Here is a 25,616-nt window from a genome sequence, read left to right on the forward strand (position 1 = left end):
TTCTTTTCAAAAATTGTTTGAAAACCTTTAAATAGTAATGTATCTTAATATATGTAGTCTTTATGATGAATTATTTAGCTGTTTCTTTGCATAATTGTGACAAACCACACAGCCAGTTTCTGCAGCTGTCACAAAAACATGAGGATACAACATGATTTCTTCCTCATATTTTGGTCTAGGTGGTTTAATGTGAGGGATATTACACGCATGTGTCGCCACAAGGAGTTCTGGAAAAAACCCTCAGCAGAAACTAATTTAAATGGTGGAATATAATGCAGCAAGAGCTACTGCTGTCTTACTGGCAGCTGAAAGCGGTATCAAATTAGGAAACACAGTTAACAAATGGAGACATGAGGAGCTGGGAATACGCAGAGCTTTATGATTGACAGGTGTTCTACTGGAGAATCTTAGAGGTGAAGATTCCTACCAATAAGAGAAGTTTGTTATGTGGCACTCTGGAATACTTGATTATGATTGGCCAGTAGCAACATTCTGCAGTAAATGTTTTATTTATGAATTGACCATGAACATGCTAGTTTCGTGTCTCATATCTATGGAAGCTTTTTTTCTGTCAAGGGATAAAATAAGATAAATATGAGTTTATATCTCACAATTCAGACTCTTTCCTCAGAATTGTGAGCTAGCTCGTAATTGTATAAGTTATTAAAAAAAGTTGTAAATTGCAAGTCTAAGAAAAAGTTTAATTCGGAGTTAAATTATTTTTTCGCCACCGAATAAGAAAAAAGGTTAATTGTGAGTTTATATCTCACAATTAAGAGTTTTTGTAAAGGTTTCTTTTTATATGTGAATGTTGCAATTGAGTTTAGTTGCAATTCTGACTTTTTTTCCTGAAAATTATGAGAAAAAAAGTCAGAATTGTAAGATAATTACCTTTTTAGTTAATTTTTTTTTTATCTCATGTAGAAACAAGCTTCCATACATATCACTCTGCTCTCTTTTTTCTTGCAATATAAACTAATCAATCTGTATTTTTATAATTAACACCATTTTTTGTGATTGTTTATATATACATCTAATGCTGAAGTCCAAAAATCAGTGTTCGCCATTAAATCCTAAGTGATTTTGTTGATTCTGATGTTTCGCTCACCTCCAGGTCGTTGAAAAACAGACGTGAATCTGCCAAGTTGAAGATCATCTCCTCCATCCACAAGCCCAGAGACACAGCCTTGCCAGAGTCCTGGATCAAAACACAGAAAACACGTCAAATTAGTTTTCATACCTGGTTTGAAGTGACAGGTGAGGATTACATTATCTCAGTCAGAGAGGGAGTGTGTGGTGCAACAGGTTTTTGTCCAACAAAAATGCTGATCACTCAATTCAATCAGAAGCGTGTCAAACTGCTTCTCATTGTCCTGTTTCTCTTCATGTTGTAGGTGAAGCTAACATAAGCTAAGGCATTGTGTGCTCCCGTTCCATGCCAGCTATGTAACTAGTCGCTAACTCCTCCGTTTGGCAGCGGATCAAGCCGTAGGTGTCAGCCAGAGGTTAGTGTCAGATTAACCGCAAAACAGCTCTTCCTCTGCACCTAATCATTGTCAGCACAGCTATTTTAACAGCTTCAATTAAGATAATAACCTGTAATCTGCCGTCATGAATGGACGACTTTATTACGGGTGGCAGTCAAACACAGAATAATAGATGTACCACTTTAGAATTACGTCTGAAAATTTGAGAATGGGTCTTTAGGAAGGACTGTAATGAAGTTATGACATACGGTATTTAAAAAAATAAAATATTTTTGCATTTGTAAATATATGATGAAATTGCAATGCTTGAAAGAAATGCTCAAATTGAAAATATTTCTAAATGTACTTGACCTTAAAAAAAAAAAAAAAGATATTTAAACTTCAGCTCATGCATAAATGTACCATCAAAACAATGGGAAAATATTTAAAATTTAGATTCTATTTGAAAAAAATGCTTTATTATTCATATCTATATCTATCTACATCTATATCCATCCATCTATAATTTTATTAATTATTATTTGTTTAATATATATATATATATATATATATATATATATATATATATATATATATATATATATATATATATATATATATATATATATATATATATATATATATATATATATATATATATATATATATATATATATATATATATATAAAATCTATATTATTTTATATTTTAAACAATAAATAATAATAACATTAAAGTGTTATTTTTATTTCTAATATATTTATTTATTATACCTTTTTTTGTGTGTAGGGTTGAGATAATCTGGAGCATTGTGTGCACATTAAGATGTTCTGTTATAGTGTACACATACCGAGCAAGGACAAATCACATCCTAATGGGAAAGAGCCTCCAATAACCTCTGACATTCACCTCAGCTTAAAAACACATAGCAAACGGGCATCTTTCAACACCCTGAGCGGTTCTGTATTCAGTAGGTCGAGTCTTGCTTTTGGCCAATCAGCCCAAACAGGCTGTTTACAGTGATGAGCTTATGGCTTTGACATAAAGTACGTATAAAAAAAGTGTGTTAAATATCCTGTTACTTAAAGATGCGAAATCGGAGCCAACACAACTGCGGCTCTTTGTCTGACCGTAAGCGGCTTTGTCGTGACACACATCAAACTTGTTCCTATTTAACTCCAGCCCAATTTCACTTTCATATGGATGTTTTCTTTGATTTGTTATCTCCAGTGGATTCCTGCCGCAGTAATAAGCTACTCTGGAGTCTTTTTCCTGGATCTGAAATTAGACACATTAGTCACGGCAACATTTCTGCAGTCCTCAAAAAGAAAAGTCCAAAGATCTGCGTGCTCGAGACGGCCAGGCGTTTCTCAGAGTGATGTGTCACGTCAAATCCACAAGGGATCGTGGGAATTCAAAATAGATTGCGGGCCAAGAAAAAGAAACATGACCATTGTTTCCTCATCAGCTGCCTGGAGATTGCGTAGAAGTTCATGAGCCGTCAATCAAACCAGAGCGGCCACATACCAAGTCTGGAGCTGAAGGAGCATCGTTATATCTTTCACTGTTCATTTAGTTCTTCCGCATTTACTGTCTGATGACGTTACTCTCAAACAGCTGTGGAACATATTTATTGATTATGAAAAAGAGATCTCGAGGGACTTTTGTTTCTGCTATCTTATAGGACTTTAAATGGATTAAAATCAAACAAATTTGATTTGTACGAATTTCATTTTTTGCTGAACTTTATTCTGCTGCGTATATGATAGTTATCAAAAATCCTGGAAAATCCTTATAAAAATCCTTATAAAAAACATCACAGTTTTCACAAAAATATGAAGCAGCGCAACTGTTTTCAGCACTTATAATAATCAGAAATGTTTCTTGAGCAGCAAATCAGTATATTAGAATGATTTCTGAAGAATGACGTGACACTGAAGACTGGAGTAATGCTCACACATCACAGAAATAAATGACATTTTACAATCTATTTTATCTATTCAGATAGAAACTAGCTTCTTTATATTATAAGAATATTTGACTGATTTTACTGTATTTGTGATCAAATAAATGCAACCTTGGTAAGCATAAGATACTTTAAAAAGATATATATATGTATATAATATTTTTTTTTTGTCTTTCAAAACTAAAGCAGTGTGAAGCAGAGTTCTGCGAGTGGGAGAACTGGTTTGTACCTTGCCGAAGCGTGTGGAAAATGTCCCCGTCAGGAGCGAGTGGAAAATGATGATGGTCTCATCCAGGTCCCAAATAAACACTCTCTACACACACACACACACACACACACACACACACACATGTGATGAGCATGAGCACACATATAATCTGCTTACTTGTCAAGAAAGTTATTTACTCCAAAACACTGCATATTATCTCAGTGCTGTGTTTATGATAATAAGTGCTGATAATCTTAGTCGGTTCAGCCTCATTTCACAGCTCATGGGCAGACAGACAAACGCTCTGTATCCTTTGTTCATAAACATTTTACAGTTTTCTTTGTCTGGTAATCAAATACACACATATTTTAATATACAACACTGATAAATAAATGCAATAGAATCAGTGGAGCAAAGAATACATAATCATTTTACTTCAGTCTCCTTTTGTTCAAATCTGTATAACTTATGAGTTAGCAGAGTTTTGAAACTTGTATTGTGCTCATTTGTTTATTGTATGAAGAAGATTAACTTGGACATTCTGCTAAAAATCCATTTGAAAGAATGAAACTCATACAAGTTTGGAGCAACATAAGGGTGAGTAAATGATGACAGAATGTTAATTTTGGGTGAACTATCCCTTTAAACTCATTGTCTATTCTTGTGAGTGTTGAATGAGGTTGTTGCCAGACATCATTGCACAACTCTAGGTTGGATGTGAGAGTAATCCCTGCAGTCCGGAGCACAGGAATGTTAATGAAAGGCATTGTGTAAGGGACACCATGAAGGCCAGCGTCTGTACCTCAATGTCAGAGTCCAGAGGGGGGACGGGGTCATTGGCCCTCTTCCTGCCTCTCAGCTTCCCATCTGAGCTGCGTCTCGCTGGAGCGCCTTCCTGCTCCTTTCCTGGAGTCGGAGGACTCGTGGGAGCGTGGTACTCTGCTGTTACACACACACACACACACAAACGCATGTGATGACGTCATATACATACAGACATACAACCAAATATCTCAATACCAAAGCAAATAGTCCTGAAAGTTTCAAGTTAGCACTATTGCATTAAATACTTATTTACTATCTAGCTGAATATAGGGAGATAGAAAAAATATGTCTGTATATATACGTAATTTATAGTAGTATAGCTACAAAGATACTACAAGTTATTAAAGTAACCAAATTATGCTATATTTTAAATATTTATAGTATATGACTTATTATGTGTGATGTACTTATTAAAGCAACTTGAAAGCAAGTTGGCACTGTTTGTTTATATATATATATATATTTTTTTTTTTTTTTCTAAAACGTTTTCATACTATTTCTCGTAGTATCTTTATAAGTATTGCTTATATATTGAGCTTTGCTTTATACTCAAATTACATATAGAGACAGCTATAGAGACAGATATTTGAATATTAAAGCAATTTGAAAAAAAGTCAATTTTTCAATTTGGCAGATTTTTTAAAATATATATTTCATATGACTTTTTATACTATTTTTCATAGTATTTTCATAAATATTCCCTATATATATTTTTTTTTGTTTTACTCAGATTACATTTACAGAAAAACATACAGTCAAACATTTGGATATTTCAACTTGAAGAATTGTTCTTTTTTTAAAAGTCTTAATTATTGCAAGTTTGCAGTATTTTTATATAAATATTTCACATACCTTTTTTGAACTTTTTCGAACTTTCATATACATTTTTTCAAACTAATTTTTCATGATACTTTAAACATTTTTCAGAATATTTGTCTTACTATTTTTAATAAGTATTCCCTATATCTAATATACCAACAACACTGAGAATGTTAATCAGCTTCATAATTTTCACCATAGAGCTCACCTGTGTGTGATTCCGGGCTGTGATTGGACGATACAGCGGGATGATCTGTGTGCTGATAGGGTAGCGCCGTGGTGATAGCTGAGGGCGTGATGTTGCTGGTTGTGATGTACGGGCTGTTATAGTGCGTGTTGTAGTATGGCGAATATTGATTTTGGCTGTAGCTAGAATATGTTGAGAAGTCCTGATGGAGACAATGACATTAATGAATCATCTCAGACTACATAATACTTTGTCTCATTTTGTCTAAACCCTATTGCAGCATTCATTGATGGTTGGCTAATATGCCATGGAAGTCAAATGATACTATAAATGTACTAAAAATGCCATAGTTTCCATCAGTCTCCAAGGGTTGTTTGTAGTCCATCAGCGAAGGTGCTGCGTGATGCATTTTCCTAATTTGACCCACCTGCTGTGCAGGACTGAACGGCGTTGAGCCTGTGATGCTGTTTGCACCCTGGAAAATTCCTGAAGAAATGCTGCCGCCTGGAAAAGAAGCACAAAGCTAGTTTAAGAGCGTACATTGAGCTGACTGCGGTAAAGACACTCCAAAGCGCACGATCCAACACAAACACGACGCAGGAAACAAGACAGGCAGCGGCTGAGGAATGGCTGGTGAAATATAGACACGTTTAAAGTGCTCAGAGAAAGTCTGCTTGATTTATGACTACAAAAAGAGTTCAGGTGAGAAAGGGCAGTGTGGAGCCCGGAGCAAATCCGTCTCTGTTATCGGACTTTCAGAGTCTGAATGTCTTTCTACAAGCCCGTCTAGTTTCCTTTTTTCTGTCTCGTTCCCTTCATATTCCCGCTCGTTGGCTTTCTGAAACCTGCCCTAGATAAATGACTGTGTCAAAACAGCACCAAATCTCCAAGGAAGCAAGCAAAGTCTTCAAAGGGGGAGAGAGGGAAGCGGGCGAACGCCAGGGCCGTGTTTCTGATTTTCTCCACAGCGGTGAAACGCGAGGACCTTTGGCGCCCGGAGAAGGGTTATTTATTTCATGCTACAGCAGGTCTCCTGTTGGAATTCGCCTATAAATCAAATGAGACCGGCGAGATGTAGCACGAGACGTAGTAAGCGCGTTTTCCCAGACCCATTAGAAATCCATCCATTTCACAAGCAGACAATTTTACAGTAAGTGATGTCTCGGGACGCTTATGAATTGCCGTAAATCACTCTAATACACTATAGATTATATTATCTGCCATAACACTAATAACTCATTGATTATGCTAATAATACAGACGGGAAGTAGATGTCTTGTGCTTTATGACTTTGAATGTCTGAACTGTTCACACATGCTACTTTACAAACGTTTGGGATCAGTGAGACTTTGTTAATGTTTCTTCTGCTCACCAAAGCTGCTTTTGTTTGATTAAAAATACAGCAAAACCTGTAATTATGTTAAATATTTTTACAATTTAAAATAAATGATTTCCATTGTAATACATTTTAAAACATAATTTATTTCTGTGATCAAAGCTGTATTTTCAGCATCATTACTCCAGTCTTCAGTGTCACATGATCTTCAGAAATCATTCTAATATGCTGATTTCCTGCTCAAGAAACAGTTCAGTGTGTTTTTGTGAGGAATAGACTGATATTCAAATCAATATTCACTAAAAATCATTAACACATTTGGCATGTCAATAATTTTTTTAATTAATGAAACCAAACATTTTTGCATGCAGAGGAAGATTTTAGTGAATAATGAATTAATTCAGCCTGATGCTCACAAGTGTTATTTTAGTATTATTGATATACTATTATAGTTTATTAATGTTCATTTTAGTTTAATTTTTAATCATTTTGTATGCACTTTTGTCATTATTATGATTCAGTTTTAATTTTATTTATTTATTTTTAGTCATTTTAGTGCTTAAACTTATTTCAGTTTCGAAGACAACATTTCTAAATTTATGCTTTTCATCTATTTATATTTTATTTTATTTCAGCTTATTTCAATTAAAAAATGTTTTTAATCGTTTTCATTAACAATAATAACCGTACCTCACACAAAGCTATCATATGGATTTAAAAGATTTTATTTTAAGATTTTGCGTTTTCATTCTTAACGTGCTTGTTTTGTCCCCTCACAGCCCCTGTTCACTATTTGCTTTCACTTCATGGAAAAACCCCTTCAATTTTCTTCAAAGCATCTCCTTTTGTGTTCCACGGAAGAAACATCATCAGGCTTTGGAACGGCATGCGGGTGAGTAAATGATGATGACTAGTAAATAATTCTGTCCCTTTAAACCTGAAAACGTGCCTGGTGCCACTTCACCTCTGACCTTGACCGAGAGCGGTCAATTTCACACTGCGGTGCCAAAATCAGGACTGCGGGCAGAAGAGGGGCGACTGACTGTGATCCGACGCTCAGATCCTGTCTGAGACTCACTCCCACACTAACACACTCCTCCAGTGGCCAGCGTGTTGCGGAGAAAGGTTCTGACCTCCTGAGAGAGCAGAGAGAGACGCCTGACGCCAGGAGCCAGACCGCGGATAATGGGGAACAGGTGTGTGTGTGTGTGTGTATATGTGTGTGATGGGGGGGGGGGGGGGGGGTCGACTGTAGACGGCACCTGAAAAATCAGTGTATTTGTGGGGATTTGTTAAAAATAATGTGCATTTGTTTATAAGTGTAGTTCTATTTGTAAAAATTCCAGTTGACTATACATATTACATGACTTTTGGGATACTTAATTCCTGATTGGTCAATCCGTGGTTAAATATGTTTGTATAATGATGCTAAACTGTTAGGCAAGCAATTTCCTACATGGCTGTGCTTGTATCATACAATAGTCTGGGCTTTTTCTGTGATAATGACCAGCTGACCGTATCATTTTATAATAAAAAATGAATACTTTTATGCAGCAAGGATGCATTAAATTGATTTCTGAAGGATCATGTGACACTGCAGACTGGAGTAATGATGCTGAAAATTCAGATTTGATCACAAGAATAAATTACAGTTTAAAATATATTCAAGTAGAAAACAGCTATATTAAATTGTAATGACATTTCACAATATTATGGTTTTTACTGTATTTTTGATCAAATAAATGCAGCCTTGGTGACCAGAAGACACTTAAAAAAAAAAAAAAAGTGTGAATAACGGTCAGTTGCACATCACTTTTTCTGATTCTGCAATTTCTACTGCAGCCTAGAATTAAACTGCTGGTTTGGTCTGGCCAGAGGAGAACAGCACACTATTTCGACACAACATTTCTCTGTTTAATACCGTAAAGCTGCTTTGACACAATCTGCATTGTAAAAGGCGCTATATAAATAATGGTGACTTGACTTCATTGCTCATTCCAAGCTCTAAAATAGCATGTAGATAAAACTGTTTACCAAGCTGTTTCATGACGTGAAATGATAGCGTGGCTCTTTGAGAGGCGGTTGTGGCACTGACCGTGTGTGGAGTAACTGTAGAGCGTCTGAGCGGGTGGAGTGCCGCTGAAGTTGGACGTGTATCCCAGCAAACTGCTCTGTCCTGGTGAATGACTCAAGCCATCTTCTGTTTTAATATCTGATTGGGTGAGAGAAAGAGACACGATCAGCTGTCAGGTCAGCTGTGGTGTGCACTATTTAGGGCAGGTGTGAAATGTCACTCACTGTAGGACGCCATGCTGTAGCCCTGTGTGTGATGTGTGTATGGTGTGTATGGACCGGCCGGCTGTAACGCGGGGCTGTACTGCGTCTGTCCGTAAGCAGCCATGACTGAGGACAGCTGCTCTAGATGTAGTCAGAGAACCAGGTATTAACAATAGACAACCTCTTCCTATTGCAATAACACACAAACAACACAACCTGATTCATAATCAAACGACTCTTTTGAATCAGTTCTTCTGTTCTTTTTGTTTCTTTCTTATATATACAGTATGTGTGTGTGTGTGTGTGTAGTTATCATTTTAATTAGTTTTTTAATGTCTGTATTCTTTATATTTGATTAATTTTTAATTTCAGTTTTAGTTATTTTAGTACATTAAGTTAAAATGAGAATTGGAATTGTTCATAGAATCTGTGAACGAATTATTCTTATGAGCATGATTCAGTGATTCTTTACAATGGTCAATTCTTCAAAAGTACAAAAAGAATCATTAGTGGAACTGTAAAGGAATCTAAATCATTAAGTGGAATACAATTCAGAAGCAACTGACTCTTATGGGCTGGTTCTTTCTAATGAATCTGACAAGCCAGTCAGTCTCAAATTCATGAGTTATGAACTGTCCAAAAGTAAAAGATTCCATAATGGAATCGTTTGGGATTCTGAATCATTAAGTGGAATCCAATTCAAGAACGAATCATTCTCCTGACCTGATTCTTTTTTATGAATCAGACAAAACAGTCATTCTCAAATTCCTTAGTTATTTTGTCCTCATAAGTACTAAAATTACCATAATTGGAATCATTAAAGGACCACTAGGTGGATTTCATAAATCATGATTCTCATCCCTATAACTGTATGGTTTAAAACAAGGATTTTATGTATGTCTACACTAATGAATTACAATTTAGCCACAAAATTCTCCACAAATCAACAATGCAATTTGTCACCTTGAATTGAATGTTTTGTGAAGAATTTATGCAGAAGGTTTGCCAAACAGTTAGCCAGTGGGGTAAGAAACATGAACTTTTTTTCCAAAAACGAGTTTAATCTTGCGCTTTTTGCTCCTTAAGTGCATGCATCTTGTTTTAAGGATGATATTTTTATTGGAGAAGAATAATATTTTTGCAGTGTTTAAGTGAAGCCCAGTGTGAGTAGAACTAGCTGTAATATCACTCACATGGCCTAAAATCGTCTCCTGATGTGTAGATCTAGTGGCTCCTGTGAATGAAAGAAGCACGTTAAACCTTTTCCATCTGAATCACCATGAATGCACTAGAGGACATTCATTAAATCCAAACTGTGAAGTTTCTGCAGACCTGTGGCTGTCTGTCGTCGTACTTCCGCTTGCACACGTTCAGCTGTCAGCTCTCCTGAAAAAGACAGACCTGTTTGTCAGAAATATGTGACCTAAAAACATCACCAGGCTTCAGTCCAACAGCATGCATCGCCAAAGTAAAATATGAAGAAGGAACCAGAACATAAAAATGCAAAAAGAGCGCAATTCATGTCTAATCATGTCTTACACAGGAAAAAAAAAGGTGAACAGACAGTATTTCTCAATGACGAGGCACCTGCGGTTTCCAGAAACACACATAATTAGAATTCGGAGATACAGACAACAGTGAAACGCTTGTTTGTATAAACCGGCTCGGTAGGACTGTGTTCCTGGAACAGAACAATGTGTAACCTGCTTTTTCAACCTGGCATCGCAAACCACAGGCAGGACGGGCGAAAAAATGCTGGCTGTTCTTGTGCATGAAATGCAAGAAATGCAACCGTCCTTGTTCTGTTCTGGTAATGGCAAGGTGCAGTGCATACATGTGGGTATAGTTTGCATGAATACAAATGAGAGACAATGCGGGTGAAACACCTTGTAACCTTGACCTGTTTCTTTTTTAATTGCTCTTTGTCATTTAGGTTTCATTTCTGCTTCAACTTTGTCTCAGACCTTAGGAGAAAATAAGAGTTGAGCTGAAATGAATGCGACTAATTATCATTTGATTGAAATTTGCTTTGAGATCTCTGATTCTTGACTGCAATATAACCCGTCTCAACCGTGTTTGTCTTCTAATAACGTCTGTATTTGTTGTCTGAAAAATATGATATTTGCTTTTGTATCATAAACTTTTGAGAAAACTAAAGCACAGTGTTATTTTAGTATCACTGACATTCTATTATAATTGTTTATGAATATTTGGTTTTATTTTATATTTAACATATTTTGGTTGAAGTTTTAGTAATTTTGTTGTGTGTTTTTGTCATGATTTATTTTAGTTATTTATTTTTTAAATCAGGGTTATTATAGTTAAATAAAACTAAAATTAAAACCATAAAACACTGAATAATTTGAAATAAAATAAATGTTAACTGAAATAAAATATATATATATTTTTTTTTTATTTCAGCTAGTCGCCAAAGCAACATTTATCATTTTAATTTAGTTTAACTTGATGTGCTAAAGTAACTAAAACTAAAAGTAAAATAATAATAATAATAATTTATAAAGACTTGACAAACATAAAATAAATGACAAACACACAACAACAATATTACTAAAACTTTAACTAAAATGAAAAGGAAAACTGAAAATAAATACTGACTCAAAATATTAATAAAACTATAATATTATATCAATGATACTAAAATGGTTGTTGCTTAATTACTTCAAGTTAAACTAAAATTAAAAACGATGTCTTGGCAACTCAAATAAAATAAGATAATTTTTAAATATTTTTTAAAACATTTAAATGTGTTGTTTTATATATAACACATTCATATATATATAAATAAATTAGTTATAATTTTAGTATTAGTTAACGATAACAACCCTGTTACTGTGTTACTAGAATAAACATCTCATGCCGCCAAATCCTGGCTCTTCTTTTAGATTAAGACACACGCTTGCCGTAAGGTCGCTTCTGACAAAAAGAAGCACAAAGCTGTTGTCTTCCTCTAAACTTCTCCCCGTTTCTCCCTCAGGGGTCCTCCATCTGTCGGCCGGAGCAGAGAGACGCTCGATGTGAGCAATATCACGAGAGCAGCTGCTGTCAGGAGCAAAGATGGAACGGAAGGCCAGCAAAAGGTGAAATAAGAGCCAAAACCAGAGCTTTCATACGATCACGCAAGAGTGGGCTTGTACGTGTGTGACCTCAAACGCAGATCATGACGTGCCAGATTTAGCTCTTTTTTAATTAATCTGACAGTTCAGACAGCAGCGAGGTGAATGATGTTTTGGCGGCTGTGGTCGTGCCTCACCCAGCGAATGTTTAAAACAAACAGAGACAATGTCTCGCTGCAGATCCCTGTTTTTTCAGTAAACAGTTGCGACACTACCGTGCGGCGTAATTATGATTAAAGAAACATATCATGTGACTGTCATAACGACAGCAAAGCTGCAGTAATTCCATCGCTTGACGTGTTAAAGGTGAAACTTTTTCCAATTCAAACGTTTTAGCTTTTAAGAAATGCATGAATGACGTCCTCAATGGCCGATATTGATGTCATCTATCTAAAAAGTCAGTATTGTGCCAATATATATATATACTACAAATGCGATGCTTGAAAGCTTATTTTGCATATTTATTTAAAATGCAATAAAAAAATGGTGGGCATGGTTATTGGCTGGGATTATCAATCAAATATTAGACAATTAATCGGCTTTTATTTCCACAAATGCGTCGTAAACCAAACAATTTCCACCAACTGGATTCAGTACGAAGTCTAAGACCACTGAAAAAGTGCACATTTAATGTTTTTAAATCTATTAGCTGAGCTTAAAAAAATGTAACATTTCACTGTATATGCAAACTTCTTGGTTCTTGCATATATCGTGATCGTGTATGGAAGCATGAACAAGATTTGCGAGCTAATTATGCTTGGAAAATAGTGTGCTAGTCATACTGGCAACTTTTAGAAATCTTTTTTGAAAATTTTATGAACTTTTTTTGTTCTTTTTTTAATACTGTTGTTTAAGTACTAAATTTACTACAACTGCTATACAAATGATTTTTAAGCCAAATTCAAAACATCAATTCAAAATATTAATAAATACTGTAATGGTACATAAATAATACTAAAACAACACTGGTGTCAACATTATGCTAAATAACGCATTTGTGTCTTACAAAAACAACAACAAGAACAACCGTTTTTATTAAATAAAACCATTCAAAATCATTAAATTAAATAAAGCTAAAAAAAAATAAATAAATAAAATAATTAGAAATAAATGTAATTATTAGACGAAAAACTTAGATTTAGAAAATGTAGAAATGTTGGCTGAAATAAAAAAAGTTACTAGATTTACTAAAACTGAAATAAAAATTAATTAAATAAACAGAAATATAAAAAATAAATAAAATCGATAAAAAACACCAAATAACTAAAAATTTAATAAAAATAAAAACTGAAAATATAAAAATAAAAGCTAATTCAAAATATTAAGAAATACTATAATAGTACATAAATTACACTGAAATAACAATGGTGTCAACATTATGCTGAATATCCCATCTTGCATCTCAAAAAAACAACAAATTTTTAAATAACATGAGGGTGAGTAGCTGATTTTTAATTTTTGAGTCCACCATCCCTTTAATTTCATATAAACACGCTCTCACACGTCTGCTTGTTTTCAGAAAACAGAAAGAGCAGTTCTCCAGGTCAGAGGCGCAGCGATGGTTCTCACACCTGCTGACGCACCACTCCTCACAAAACCTTTCCCAAGAAAATAAACATGAGTGGAGACGGCAAGCGCGGGCCGCCCAGCGGAGTCCTGACTTCCTCCCAGAGTTCCTGTGATGCGCAGTGTGTTTCCTGGTACGAGCGTGTCCCGGAGCGAGAGGGCATGGGAAAGAATGCTCTGCCCCCTTTCACAGTGGTAAACTGAGCTAAAACAAACCCGGGACGGGGCACGGCCGGTCCAGAGCGCTTCACCTGGCCTCGCGCTGTTCTGCTAGTGTTGGCGTCTTTCACGGCTATCGTATTGCACACAACGCCTTACATCATACATCAGTGCGTGCTGTCACATCTATATCTCTTTTTACCCAGCATGAACGTGGTCGTGAAGCTAAACCAGTTGAGGAACAACTGGTCACATGACGAAGCCCTCAACAGTGGCCGCTCAATTTTTCAGCGGCGTTGGTTCCAGAAGGAATTACTTGTTGTTATTCGCCAAACTATTAAAAATTGTTTTCTTTAATTGAAATTTAATAAAATATAAATATTTACTAAACTTGTTTTTAGTTTTAGTTATTTTAAAGTTTTAATTATTTATTAAACTAACAGAAAATAAAATATGCTTTGGCAATTTAAATATAATAAATTACTATATATATATATATATATATATATTGGGGTGTAATGATGCACGTATTCGTATTGAACCGTTCGGTACAGTACGCATTACAAACCGATCTTGTATCGACAATAGCCAGAGATATTGTCAAAAACAACAATTATTGGCAATGTTAAGAGGATTTGGTATTTCCAATTAATGTTAACTATAATAATATATAAATAATATTAAAATAAAACTGGTGTCAACATGATGCTAAACAACATTTGTCTCTCCAAAAAAAAAAAAATAGTGTTGTCTATTGTGCTGTATGTATTATATATGTCTAATACACTTTTTATTTTTTGTTGTTGTTTTGCGCAATTTGCTTGTCACAATTCTCCAATTGGGGGAGATTTCTCTGCAGAATCATGGGTAACGTAGTTTCTCAGTATGTCTGCTGTTAAAAATTATGATTATTATTATTTTAAAAAAAAGTTGAAATCATGCAGACTGATTGGTTCATCAAAATCATATGCCACCAATGAACACGCTCGTAGCTCACAGTACGGGTCTGTCTTTAATTGTTTATTATTTGTCAATAAAAATCAGTTTCTCTTCTGAGAAAACAAATGTGATTTTTACTGTTGCGCTGTACTCTGCATGTCAGGGTCTGACAGGGTCATTATGACCGGGTTAAGAGAGCAGGTTGTCTGTCTTTGAAACAAATTATGAGCCGTAGCTTTGCCATATGGCTGTCTGATCTACAGCGAGCTCTCCAACCCGAACCGTGATCTAAACCGTTCAATCAAAGCCGCCAAATTGCTCTCTGGCCGGTAGCTAAGGGCTACGTCCCATATGGTGCTGGGCGCGGGTTCGCGGGTGACCGCTGCTCTGCCTTAAGGGAAACCACGAGACACGGTGACCTCACTACAACAATGCAGCACTTCTGCAGCCCTCGTATTTCCAGCGTGACTCCAGACAGACTGCGAGCAGCCATCTGCCCTTTAATTTCCTCTGAACTCACACGGGCTTTCGCTGAGGGATCAATGGGCCAGGTAGTCCAGCTCAACAAATGAGCACTAGTTAAATATGGAGCCTTTTCACATATCCAAGATTCGTCATAGATGGCTACAATTCTATAGTGGTGAACGGAAACTACAACAAATAGGACTTATTTAAAATAGGACCATCTTGCACATTGTTTTTTGAAAGATTGAAGCCAAAGTATGTCATTTTTGCAATGCTTTCATGTGTCCCAGTTTAATATGCAGAATTATTTGAATGAACTTGTTTTGAGGGTCAATCTAAAAAAAACTATCCTGAGCCACTATACAAATCCACACTGTACAAAGCCACAAAATAACAACTCCCCATGCACTTTTATTGCATACAAAAACATTTTGCAAGGAAAACCAAATCGGAGAATGTGCTATGAATTTTTCTTTTGTGTTCAAAAATGTTTTTCCTCGCAAAACAGTTCTTGAGTTTGCTTTAGTAATTTTTTGCTCACAAAACTTTTAATCTCAGTGCCTAAACTCAACAGTAGCTGATACATGCAACAAGTGCTGCAAATGCAGTGGAAGCTTTTTTTTTTCTGTACATTCTTGTGATGCGATTTCCATGGCAATCAATTGATTTGTAGCGTAATGAGCAAACTCCCTAAATCCAACTTGTCGGAATTGATTGTTATATAGTTAGTTCTGTTTAGTTTGGTGAGTATTCTAAACTATCTATGCTTGATATGCAACATTTCTGTTGAAATCAATGGACTTGTAGCAAAAAACTATGGAAGTCCATTTCTGCCACAGATTAAAAAAGTAGGTAACTTCGACTATTTATCTCAATTCTTTTTTCAGGATTGCAAGATATAAAGTCAGAAATCTGAGGGAAAAGTGTTGAGATAAAAAGTTGCAATTACCTTTTTTTATTGCATGGCGAGGAGAAAAAAAACAGAACCATGAGATGCGAAAAAAAAAAAATCCAGAACTTATAGGTCAGGAACATATAACTGCGAAAAAAGTTGTCATTCTTGTCATTTTTTGGGAATTTTGAGAAACAAAGTCCAAATTGTGAGATAAAAAGTCATACCTTTTTATTTATTTAATTTTTTTTAATTCCGAGGTGTAAATGGCTTTCTATAGTAAACTGGCGAAAAGTGATTGTTGTTAACACTCTTCATCTTACACTTCACCTCATTATAGTTCAGTGATGCATTTACCATTTGGTAAATAGTCCTATCCAAACATTAAACTTATTCTGGCTAGCTAATGATGTTATTTTAGTGAATACCAAACGGTTTGCACGCAAAAACCATTGGTCTTTTTTCTTTGTGTTCATGTTTCTTTGCAAAACCTTTCTGCACATTTTTCCTGTATATGCTTAATATGCAACTTTTCCATTGAAATCAGTAGATTCGTAGTGTAAACTCTCGTGAAAAGTGATTGTCAGTGAGACTCTTCTCCTCCCACTTCACTTTGTTATAGTTCAGTGATGCATTTAACATTCGGTAAAGTCTTATCCAAACATCAGACTTACTCTAGCTCGTTTACTACACAGTGTTGAACCTCAGGGCTCTTGCGGTGCATGCTGTGGGAGTTTCTCAATTGATGGACTAAGCTGTTTTTTGAATTTGAAACGCACACACAAAGTGAAGAGCTCGTCTGCGGCCGCTTGCCTTTGGGCTCAAGCTTGTCTGCAGCCTTTAAACTCGGACTCTCGTAAATAAAGCCGGCTGGCCACACGCGTCTGCTCTTTAGCTCGCTAATGGAGCGATGGGGGGGCTGTAACAGCCTAGTAATGGTCTCTTGAGATGCGGCGGTGCTTACATCACTGTCCGGGGATTTCATCAATGCTGGAGCGCAGCAGAACATGGGAACCCTGACAAGTGTTGCACGGACTCGATGAAGACATATATGCACAATGATGTAATGTGTGATATAGAGGTGAACGATAATGCTAACCGTATAAATCACGATAGATGCTGGGAATTCAATTAGAAACGGTTTGTGTGTTGCATAACTATGTAGTAATCCCCTATTTTTAGAAAATCTGAAGCTTTTTCAAATAAAGGCGCTTTGATTACTTTCTCTTTTTTATTTGGAACTTGATGGAAGCCAACCAAAAGATAAGATTATTCAAAACAAACGAAGTCTGATGTCAGTGCAAAAACAGCTTCAACTTATGTAACGCAAAATGTGACTCAAAACAGTCAAACTGATTTTATAAAGCAGCTGTTATTTCACTTTACGCCATATTTACCTAAATATATCTATAGCAAAATCTCTAAAGTTGCACAATATAAACCATCATACCAGTCTGTATTCAAATTAATAATTTATGAAACATTTTTTCCTTGCAAAACTTTTCTGCTGTGCCAAAGAATTTGCTACACAAGTTGTTCATTTCAGACAGAATCGTGACAATGCTTTATATCCAGAAAATACAGCAAAGAAAAGTGTAAAACAGGTTTCACATGCACAAAACACTGTGCAGAAAGTCCATATTTACACATTTTTACTGTTGCATACTGTAATATAAACTATAAATACATAAACAATTCTGTATTCAAATTGAATCCTTTCTAAAACATTGTAGTCTTTCCAAGTTCCTCTTTGCATGTCAGCCAGAATAAAGAGAAGAAAGTAAAGTGTAAAACGAGCTAGCATACACAAAATACATTATGGTAAGTCCATATTTACACATTTTTACTATTGCACAATATAAACTGTCATACAATTCAGTATGAAAAAATGAATGATTTCTAAAACATTCTATTCTTTCCAATTTCCTTTTAGTTGTTCAGTGCTTGTCGTCCTGAAAATACAGCAAAGAAAAGCGCAAAACAAATGAGCACACACAAAATGCCGTGCGGAAAGGCCTCGGAAAGCTATCAGTTTTCCATCCTGCAGATAGACTTTTAATTTATTGGCTTCTGTTATTAAAGAGCCCAGCCCGGGCTCAGCCACACGTTCCTGGCCACCATGTTTGTGTGTAACACTAACCGGCTGCCATGGTGGGCTCTGCTTTCCACATGACAGCCTTCAAGAAGAGAAAGCCACCTTTCATGCCAGCTTGTATGGAAGGATCCCCTCTCCCACCCAAAACCCCCCGACTTATGTGTAATCGACCCCCTCCTTTCAGACATTCGCCCCATCGGTTCCCAATTTCTCATCCGACCCATCCCCCTCGTCCCTACTGCCGCCAGCCTCCAGGTCTGCTGGACCCTTCACCCCTGGAGCGCTGCCCCGAGACGTGGGTCATGGATGGGGACAGCTGGTGGACCTCCCAGGATCCGTCTTATGAGGGGATCGGTCAGGTAACACATCTGGCCTGTTGTAGTCGGGAGGCTCAGACTGCATTAAAACGGCTCGAGTGCATCAGAGAGAGAGAAAGAAAGCTGCGTGTTTTCAGTGCATGCAAATCACATGCACAACAAAAGAGCAACTATTCTGGGATAACATTTCACTGACTAGCCTTGTGAAAAAGAAGTGTGTTTAATTGTATTAAATGTGCACTTCTAGTGTACCTCAGATGCTGAAAGTATATTTTTTAAAAACTGTACTTGCAGATGAAATTAAAAGCCACGGAACACTTTCACAACTGTTTCATAACACACACTTTAAAAAAAAGCACTTTGTAATAATGTTAAATTTGAAGTTTTACGTTTTAATCTTTTGTTGCAGAGGCACACTTATTTTGACGTGCTGACTAATATACTGAAGCACATGATTACTAAAGAACTTATAATATTAACTGTAGTGTGTTGATATAACATTTAAAGTGAAATGTACTAAATTGCAATTTCAGATGTGAAATTATAAATATATTTAAATACATGACATACAAGTTTCAGTATAAATTATTAAGTATAGTTTAGGTTACATACTCTAAATGCTTATACATTTGATAGTACACTTTAGCCGTATGTCAAAGACAATAGAAGTTATTATGAAATTACATATAAATATGTACTTTAGTCCAATTTTATGGGTCAAATAGGCACTCAACTAATTGCGTTTAATCTAATTATGCATAATGCATAAAATAATTGCATTTAATACATTTTCATTTTATTGTAAATAACATGCATTGAAGTATCCAAACATTTAAGTTAGCATATATTATAGCATATTCTTTTAAAGTATATTATTTCTACAAGTAATCTTTTTAAACATATGCTAAAGTGTACTTCTTTTTCTCAATGGTAGGCATATTTCAGGCTTGCAAACATACTTCACATTTACTTTTGAAGCTAGATTTATATTTCTAAAGAAATTATAAATGGTGTTTGCATGTGCAAAACTCTAAACACGCTGCTGTTTACTTAATTAAAAGTGGTTTAAGTGGAGATTTGGTGTTTTTTTACTAGCTCAAGTCTCCATGGTATTCAGTTTTTCACCAGGTGAAAATCATCAGCTTGTATGCTTAGAAAAATAACAGCACACGTCAAGTACGTAGCAAACATGCTGCAGGATGAATTATGACAAATGTTACACTTTGGTTTAAAGCTTTGTTCAAATCACTAACCCTAAGTATATGCTATTCAAAGGAGCTTAAGCTGTGTTTATCCAAAAATATTCCTTTGAAATTGAGTTTGCTGCTTGTTTGATTTGGATTTAAAACCCTGAGCTTTCGCATGACTTGCAAAACAGCCGTCTACATAATGTATGCACAATCCAGGAAGACTAAGTAGTTTATTCAGTTAGCAGTCTTGAACTTTTCACCTTGCGACACAGTAAGCTGCAAATGCTAACATCCATGGCTTACATTGTTGTGGACAGTCACTGAATGATATATGGCTTTATCAAAGAAACCTGTTGAAAAAGTTCCTGCTTATTTGCCCTGAGGGCGGTTAGCATGTGTAAACGTGCCCGAGCGGCAGAGACGAGGAACATTTCAGCTTATTCAAGAGAACTAATTTGTTTTTTAACTGTATACGGTCCAAGTTTTAGCCACCTTTGGAAATCAGTTATGAGAGAGAATATAGTTAATCTTACGAATTCTCTTAATCATTCACATGTCGACTGATGTTGAGTTATTGACTGCAGTGTTCAGTTTTGTTGTTCTTGACTATGAACTACATGGTCAACATACCAGAGAACACAATTAGTGTCATAAAAATCCCAATATAAACATTATTCACATCAGAGCTGGAGGGTATAACGGTATATACTGCGTGATGGTAGAAATATCCCAATTTTGCTTGGGTGCTATCAGACAATCAGCAGTAATGACGCCATTTTCATTACATTTACATTTTACATTTATTCATTTAGCTGACGCTTTTATCCAAAGCGACTTACAATTGCTATATATGTCAGAGGTCACACGCCTCTGGAGCAACTAGGGGTTAAGTGTCTTGCTCAGGGACACATTGGTGTCTCACAGTGGATTCGAACCCGGGTCTCTCACACCAAAGGCATGTGTCTTATCCACTGCGCCATCACCACCCGCTATATTTTTGATATATTGATATATTTTCATATCAACCTTCATTTCTTGCATGAATGTTATTTTTTGGTTTGCATCCATCAAGTTCCAAATAAAAACAGGAAAAGAAGAAGATAAAGCACCTTTCATTTGCAAATTATTTAATGCATTGGATCACACACACTCAGCACTTTGCTTTATGACTCCATGACAGTGAGGCATGTGACACTGGCTGCAAATGTGTGTGTGTGTGTGTCTTAAGATATAAGATAAGGACTAAAGGTTGGCAATAGCTGAAGAACCACCTGCTGTTTGGTGAAAAGAACGAGACTGTAGGGAAAAGGAGGGGTTTGGATGACTGTGTGTGTGTGTGTGTGTGTGTGTGTGTCAGACTGAAAGGGAACTACAAAACTGTGTTGCTTCCAACTCACATTAACATACAGAATCTCTCCACACTATATTCTCTCATTTGTTATTAGTGTTGATCTTTGGTTAATGATCTGAACAAATTAAATCATGTGGAAAATTCCACAGACTTACAATGAAGTTGGACCCAAGATGAAAATATCAGAGACTTTTCACTTACAGCAGTAAGCAACTGCCTAACAACCACCCAGATCACCATAGCAACACCCCAGTAACGTGACACAGGTACTCAGGTACACAGGTAAAGATTTTGATCTTGTTTTTCTATATACAGTTCATAAAATAATAATACTCACTATAGAAAGGACTTGTCTGGAAAGCCAAATATGATCAACAATCAGTGTTTAAACCTTTGAAAGTAATGCGAATCAACCAAAACATTCAACATTTGACCACACCAGTTTCTTTGCTTTACAAAAGGAAGTTTGGTTGTAATCAAAGACTGTTAGAGCGTCGTCTGATCAAAGCCAGGAGTTTATGTGAAAACTCACTCGCTGTCGATGGACCTCTGACCGTAACTGTGTTGCTAAAGCATTCCGGTATTCTCAAATCAACAGTTGTTTTGGGAAAAGCCTGACTAGAAATTCAGAGCAAGTATGATAAATAATAGTAGCGATGCTTACCTTGTTGCTATTAGTGTTATTAAGAATGTTGCACTACTAAAATTCATGTTTGTTCAGAAAGCTTCTTTTCCTATATTTGCATTATAGGCTTTAACCCTGGGAAGTGAAAAACTCCTTGGCCTTGACTCCAAGCCACAGTCTCGACTGTCTGATGATGTGGCAAAGTGTTAACTGTGACAACGGCTCTTCGCTACCGATCACATTTAGTTGCACAAGACTCACGAGGCTTCTGGAATCCCTCTATGGGCGCTAGCTAAATATTTTGCTCATTACGAGCAAGGTTAACTTCCATCTGGAAGCAGAGGATCGGTTGACAATTCAAAGCAGAAGCGGAGTTCAAGGCCTCCAGCCTCACCCTAAAACCGAGGGGTTAACGCCGGCCGGCCCGTAATGAACCGAGCGCCGATAAACTCAGGAAGAGTCGTGCTTCCTATGAAAATATTTATCATTCCAGAAACCTTTGGCTACAGAGGACTTTAGGAATTAATTCGTGTTTTCTTAAGAGGGGGCGTCTCAGGATGGGGAACTCGGGCCTCGCTTTGCCTCCTCGAGCAGGAATTGTGCAGCTTATTCACAATTTATTAGGGTTAGTAATCAGAACCATGACGGAAAGAGAGCTCAGAATGAGACCTGATGTTATTATACACTGAAACCGAGAGTGTTAAATCAAACTTGCCCTTGTGCACGTGACCTTTGATGTGAGTCTAACATTTTCCAAAAATAATTGAAAAAGTATGCATTTATTAATTAATCTGTGATCAGACATATCCACAAAAGGCTTTGATTAAATTAATAAAAAATATCTGCATGCTTTAAAATGGAGTACTGCACATACTCCAAATCTACAAGGTGACACGGAGAATAAGAGATCTGACTCCATTTTCAAAGCATGTAAAATGTGAATGCAAAGACAGAGGGGTTCATTTTTACGAATTCATTTTTTGTGATAGTCAGAAAGGTTTGAATTTGATTCTTGTAAAGTGTGAACAGACTGGAAAGTGACCACTTCAACTGGATTTGATTGAATCAAAGAGGAATTACACCAAACACCAACACCAGATAAAAATTCATCATAATGTAATACAAAGTTTTTCAAAGTAATCACATTATGTCAAGTTACCAAAGACAAAAATAGTTGCATTGTGTGCTTGCGCAGATATTCTGCTAAGAGAAATATTATTAGTTATATCGTCATCATGATAGAAAAACAAAATCTGCTGAGTTGCCGTGCATGAGTCAATATTTCTTGGACATGCTTTGGTGGTGCAAAGTCATGGTGGTGGAAGAATCTCAGTGTCCGATTCCTGATCTCTTCTGTGGACCTGGATTGTTAATAATTTGGAATTGTGCAACAGTGCCCTGCGTTTTCGTGAAAGAAAGCGGTGAATGTATTGAGCAGGGGGTTGTGAGAGCTTCTCGAGGACGATGAATGCTTCTCTTTGAAAAATTCTTAGCAAGGCACCCTAAAATTACCTTATTAGCTTCCTGACTTTAAACATCGCCTCAGCGATTTCAGAGTAATCATCTAGCTCTGTGAAATCCAGCATTGATTTAGTTCAAACTTCATAAAAGAAAACTGCTCGTGTGAATAGACACGTATGCATAAACTATGAGAGTGAAAATCTTTACCAAGTGTGATTGTACCAAGTGAAGCAATGTAGATTAATTAAATTAAGAATGATGCAGATGTTTATATCTGAAAAACAACATATTCTATTCAAAGATCTTCTACACTATTAGGAAAATGATTCTGAATAGCACTAAATAAAGCTTCTTTGGTTGTTAAATAATAGAAGGGGCCTTTTACTTCACTGCATTTTAACCCAAAATAATTCAATCATGTTAGCATTTTAATCATGCTGAGCTTCCCATGATATAAGCAAAAAATAAAAAAACATTCACTGAACTTATATATTTCACCTTAGATTTGATGGAAAACGGCCCCAAAAGACCTAATATTTTAAGTCTGTGTAGCATAGGATCGTCATTGTTTTTTTCTTTTGTGCATTTGCTCAGTGTGATGCTTCAGTCTCAGCCTAAAAATAGGTACTCCATTAATACAAATACAAAATACGTATCTGACTCATTTGGAGAACTAATATTTCACTTAACAGCTAAATATATTTCAAATAAATCTTTGATTCTAACTGTATTCAAATTATAGCACTTTTAATTCTGTTTGCATAAAATGTTATGTTTATTAAATTTGTCTAAACTATGACTGGCAAATTATTATTATTACTTTTGTTTGGAATCCAGTAAGTAAAAAACTGACCAGAAGAACCTGCAATAATACATGCAGATTTTTAAAATCATTTTTTTTTTTAAAATCTAGTTTTATTCATCTATCTATTAAATTGACCCTACATTGCCAAATATAGTTCTTGATATAGCAGAAAGTTCAGAAGCCAGTAACGATTCAAGAGCTTCATTTTTAACTGAATAAGCTCAATTAGAACCTTCAATTCAGTTCAAACCAGCATGATTATACAATTTTTTATATTATTTGATTAAAGTGTTATGCAAAATGTAATACGAATACAAACAATAATGAAAATGTGTAAACACTCAATGCACTACATACAGTAGGCCTGCTTTTATTTTATCTGCACTCTTTTAAAAAGAGGGTTACAGGGTTCGTCAATTTCTATATGGTTCGAAAAAATAGTGATGTTTCTGTATTGGTTCTTCAGATCAGTGATTAGGTTTCGTTTAATGCACAAGGAAGGGAATAAAAAGCTTCTCCCATGACATACCACTATAACACTATTTTGTTCCTAAATTAAATTTTTTTTTTTATTTTTTAAATAATGTATTTAGATATCTACATTTTTAACCATCCTTCAAACCTTCTCAAAATGTTAATAAACGCGTCCTCCTGCACTTTCCTCGTTTTAAGAGATTTTCTAACGACATAACTCAATATGAAGGATAAATAATAAAGCTTTATATTATAAAGAGAGGAAATATTAGCGGTTCGTTATTGTAGAATACAACGCACAAGAAGACAATATCAGTGAGGAAATGATGCACTCACCATGTCTGAAGCAAAGCAAATGAAAAATCAGCGGTAAGTTCAGCAAAGTTCCCTCTCCATCCTGCGGGATGCGTGTTGATCAAAGCGCCGACAGACGGATATAATGTCGCATCCCGCCGCTGCTGTTACATTCGAATTTTCAAATTTGGAACGATCCGGCGGCGCGCGCTGTGATCGAGAGCTCTGCTGCTTGTGTCTCGCTCCCTGCGTGTGTGGCGCACTCAAGTGAAGAAACGTTCAATAAATGAGCGACCTGACGTTCCTCCTCCTACTGCTCCAGTCCTCAACGCGCGCGTGTAGCTCCACCACAATGACCATCCTGCTCTGTGTGCGCGCGCACGCTCATTTATCTATGCTTGTAAGTTTTAAAAATCTCACAAATATACCGGAACGTGAAAAACAGGCATAAAAAGGGTATTTGAATTAACCTACTCTTTAAGCTTTACAAATCAATCAGCCATGTGCATATACATATATATATAAATATATATATATATATATACATACATATATATATATATATATGATGATGATTTATGTCTTCATTATGAAGGTGCAGTGTTCATAGTGTGTTTCAGCAGATGTACCTTCGTAAACTTCTTTGAATGAAGCCTCACACACTGTGATGTAACAGATGAACCTGAAGTCAAATACAATGTATGATTTCCAGCCAGTGTGAAGGAATAATAATTAACAAATAGTTTTGACCCATAACTGGATAA

General features: G+C 35.9%; 1 protein-coding gene across 2 annotated transcripts in view; it reads right to left on the reverse strand.

The window, feature by feature from the left end:
* Nucleotides 1–25,111, reverse strand: part of LOC306844483 (protein phosphatase EYA2-like) — a 34,961-nt gene extending 9,850 nt beyond the window's left edge. The window contains exons 1-10 of one of the 2 annotated variants that reach the window (XM_079376651.1): nucleotides 24,895–25,111; nucleotides 10,418–10,471; nucleotides 10,279–10,319; nucleotides 9,107–9,221; nucleotides 8,904–9,020; nucleotides 5,900–5,976; nucleotides 5,494–5,674; nucleotides 4,444–4,583; nucleotides 3,663–3,746; nucleotides 1,109–1,198 (exon numbers count right to left, since the gene is read on the reverse strand). In XM_079376651.1, coding sequence (XP_079232777.1) covers nucleotides 1,109–1,198; nucleotides 3,663–3,746; nucleotides 4,444–4,583; nucleotides 5,494–5,674; nucleotides 5,900–5,976; nucleotides 8,904–9,020; nucleotides 9,107–9,209 — 792 coding nt within the window. In that variant the 5' untranslated portion in view covers nucleotides 9,210–9,221; nucleotides 10,279–10,319; nucleotides 10,418–10,471; nucleotides 24,895–25,111. Of the gene's footprint in view, nucleotides 1–1,108; nucleotides 1,199–3,662; nucleotides 3,747–4,443; nucleotides 4,584–5,493; nucleotides 5,675–5,899; nucleotides 5,977–8,903; nucleotides 9,021–9,106; nucleotides 9,227–10,278; nucleotides 10,320–10,417; nucleotides 10,472–24,894 lie in introns of both variants that reach the window. The other variant, XM_079376650.1, reaches the window with a different exon arrangement.
* Nucleotides 25,112–25,616: the final 505 nt, after the last annotated feature.

Source organism: Barbus barbus (assembly GCF_936440315.1).
Source record: "Barbus barbus genome assembly, chromosome: 25".
In the NCBI taxonomy this organism is placed as follows: domain Eukaryota; kingdom Metazoa; phylum Chordata; class Actinopteri; order Cypriniformes; family Cyprinidae; genus Barbus; species Barbus barbus.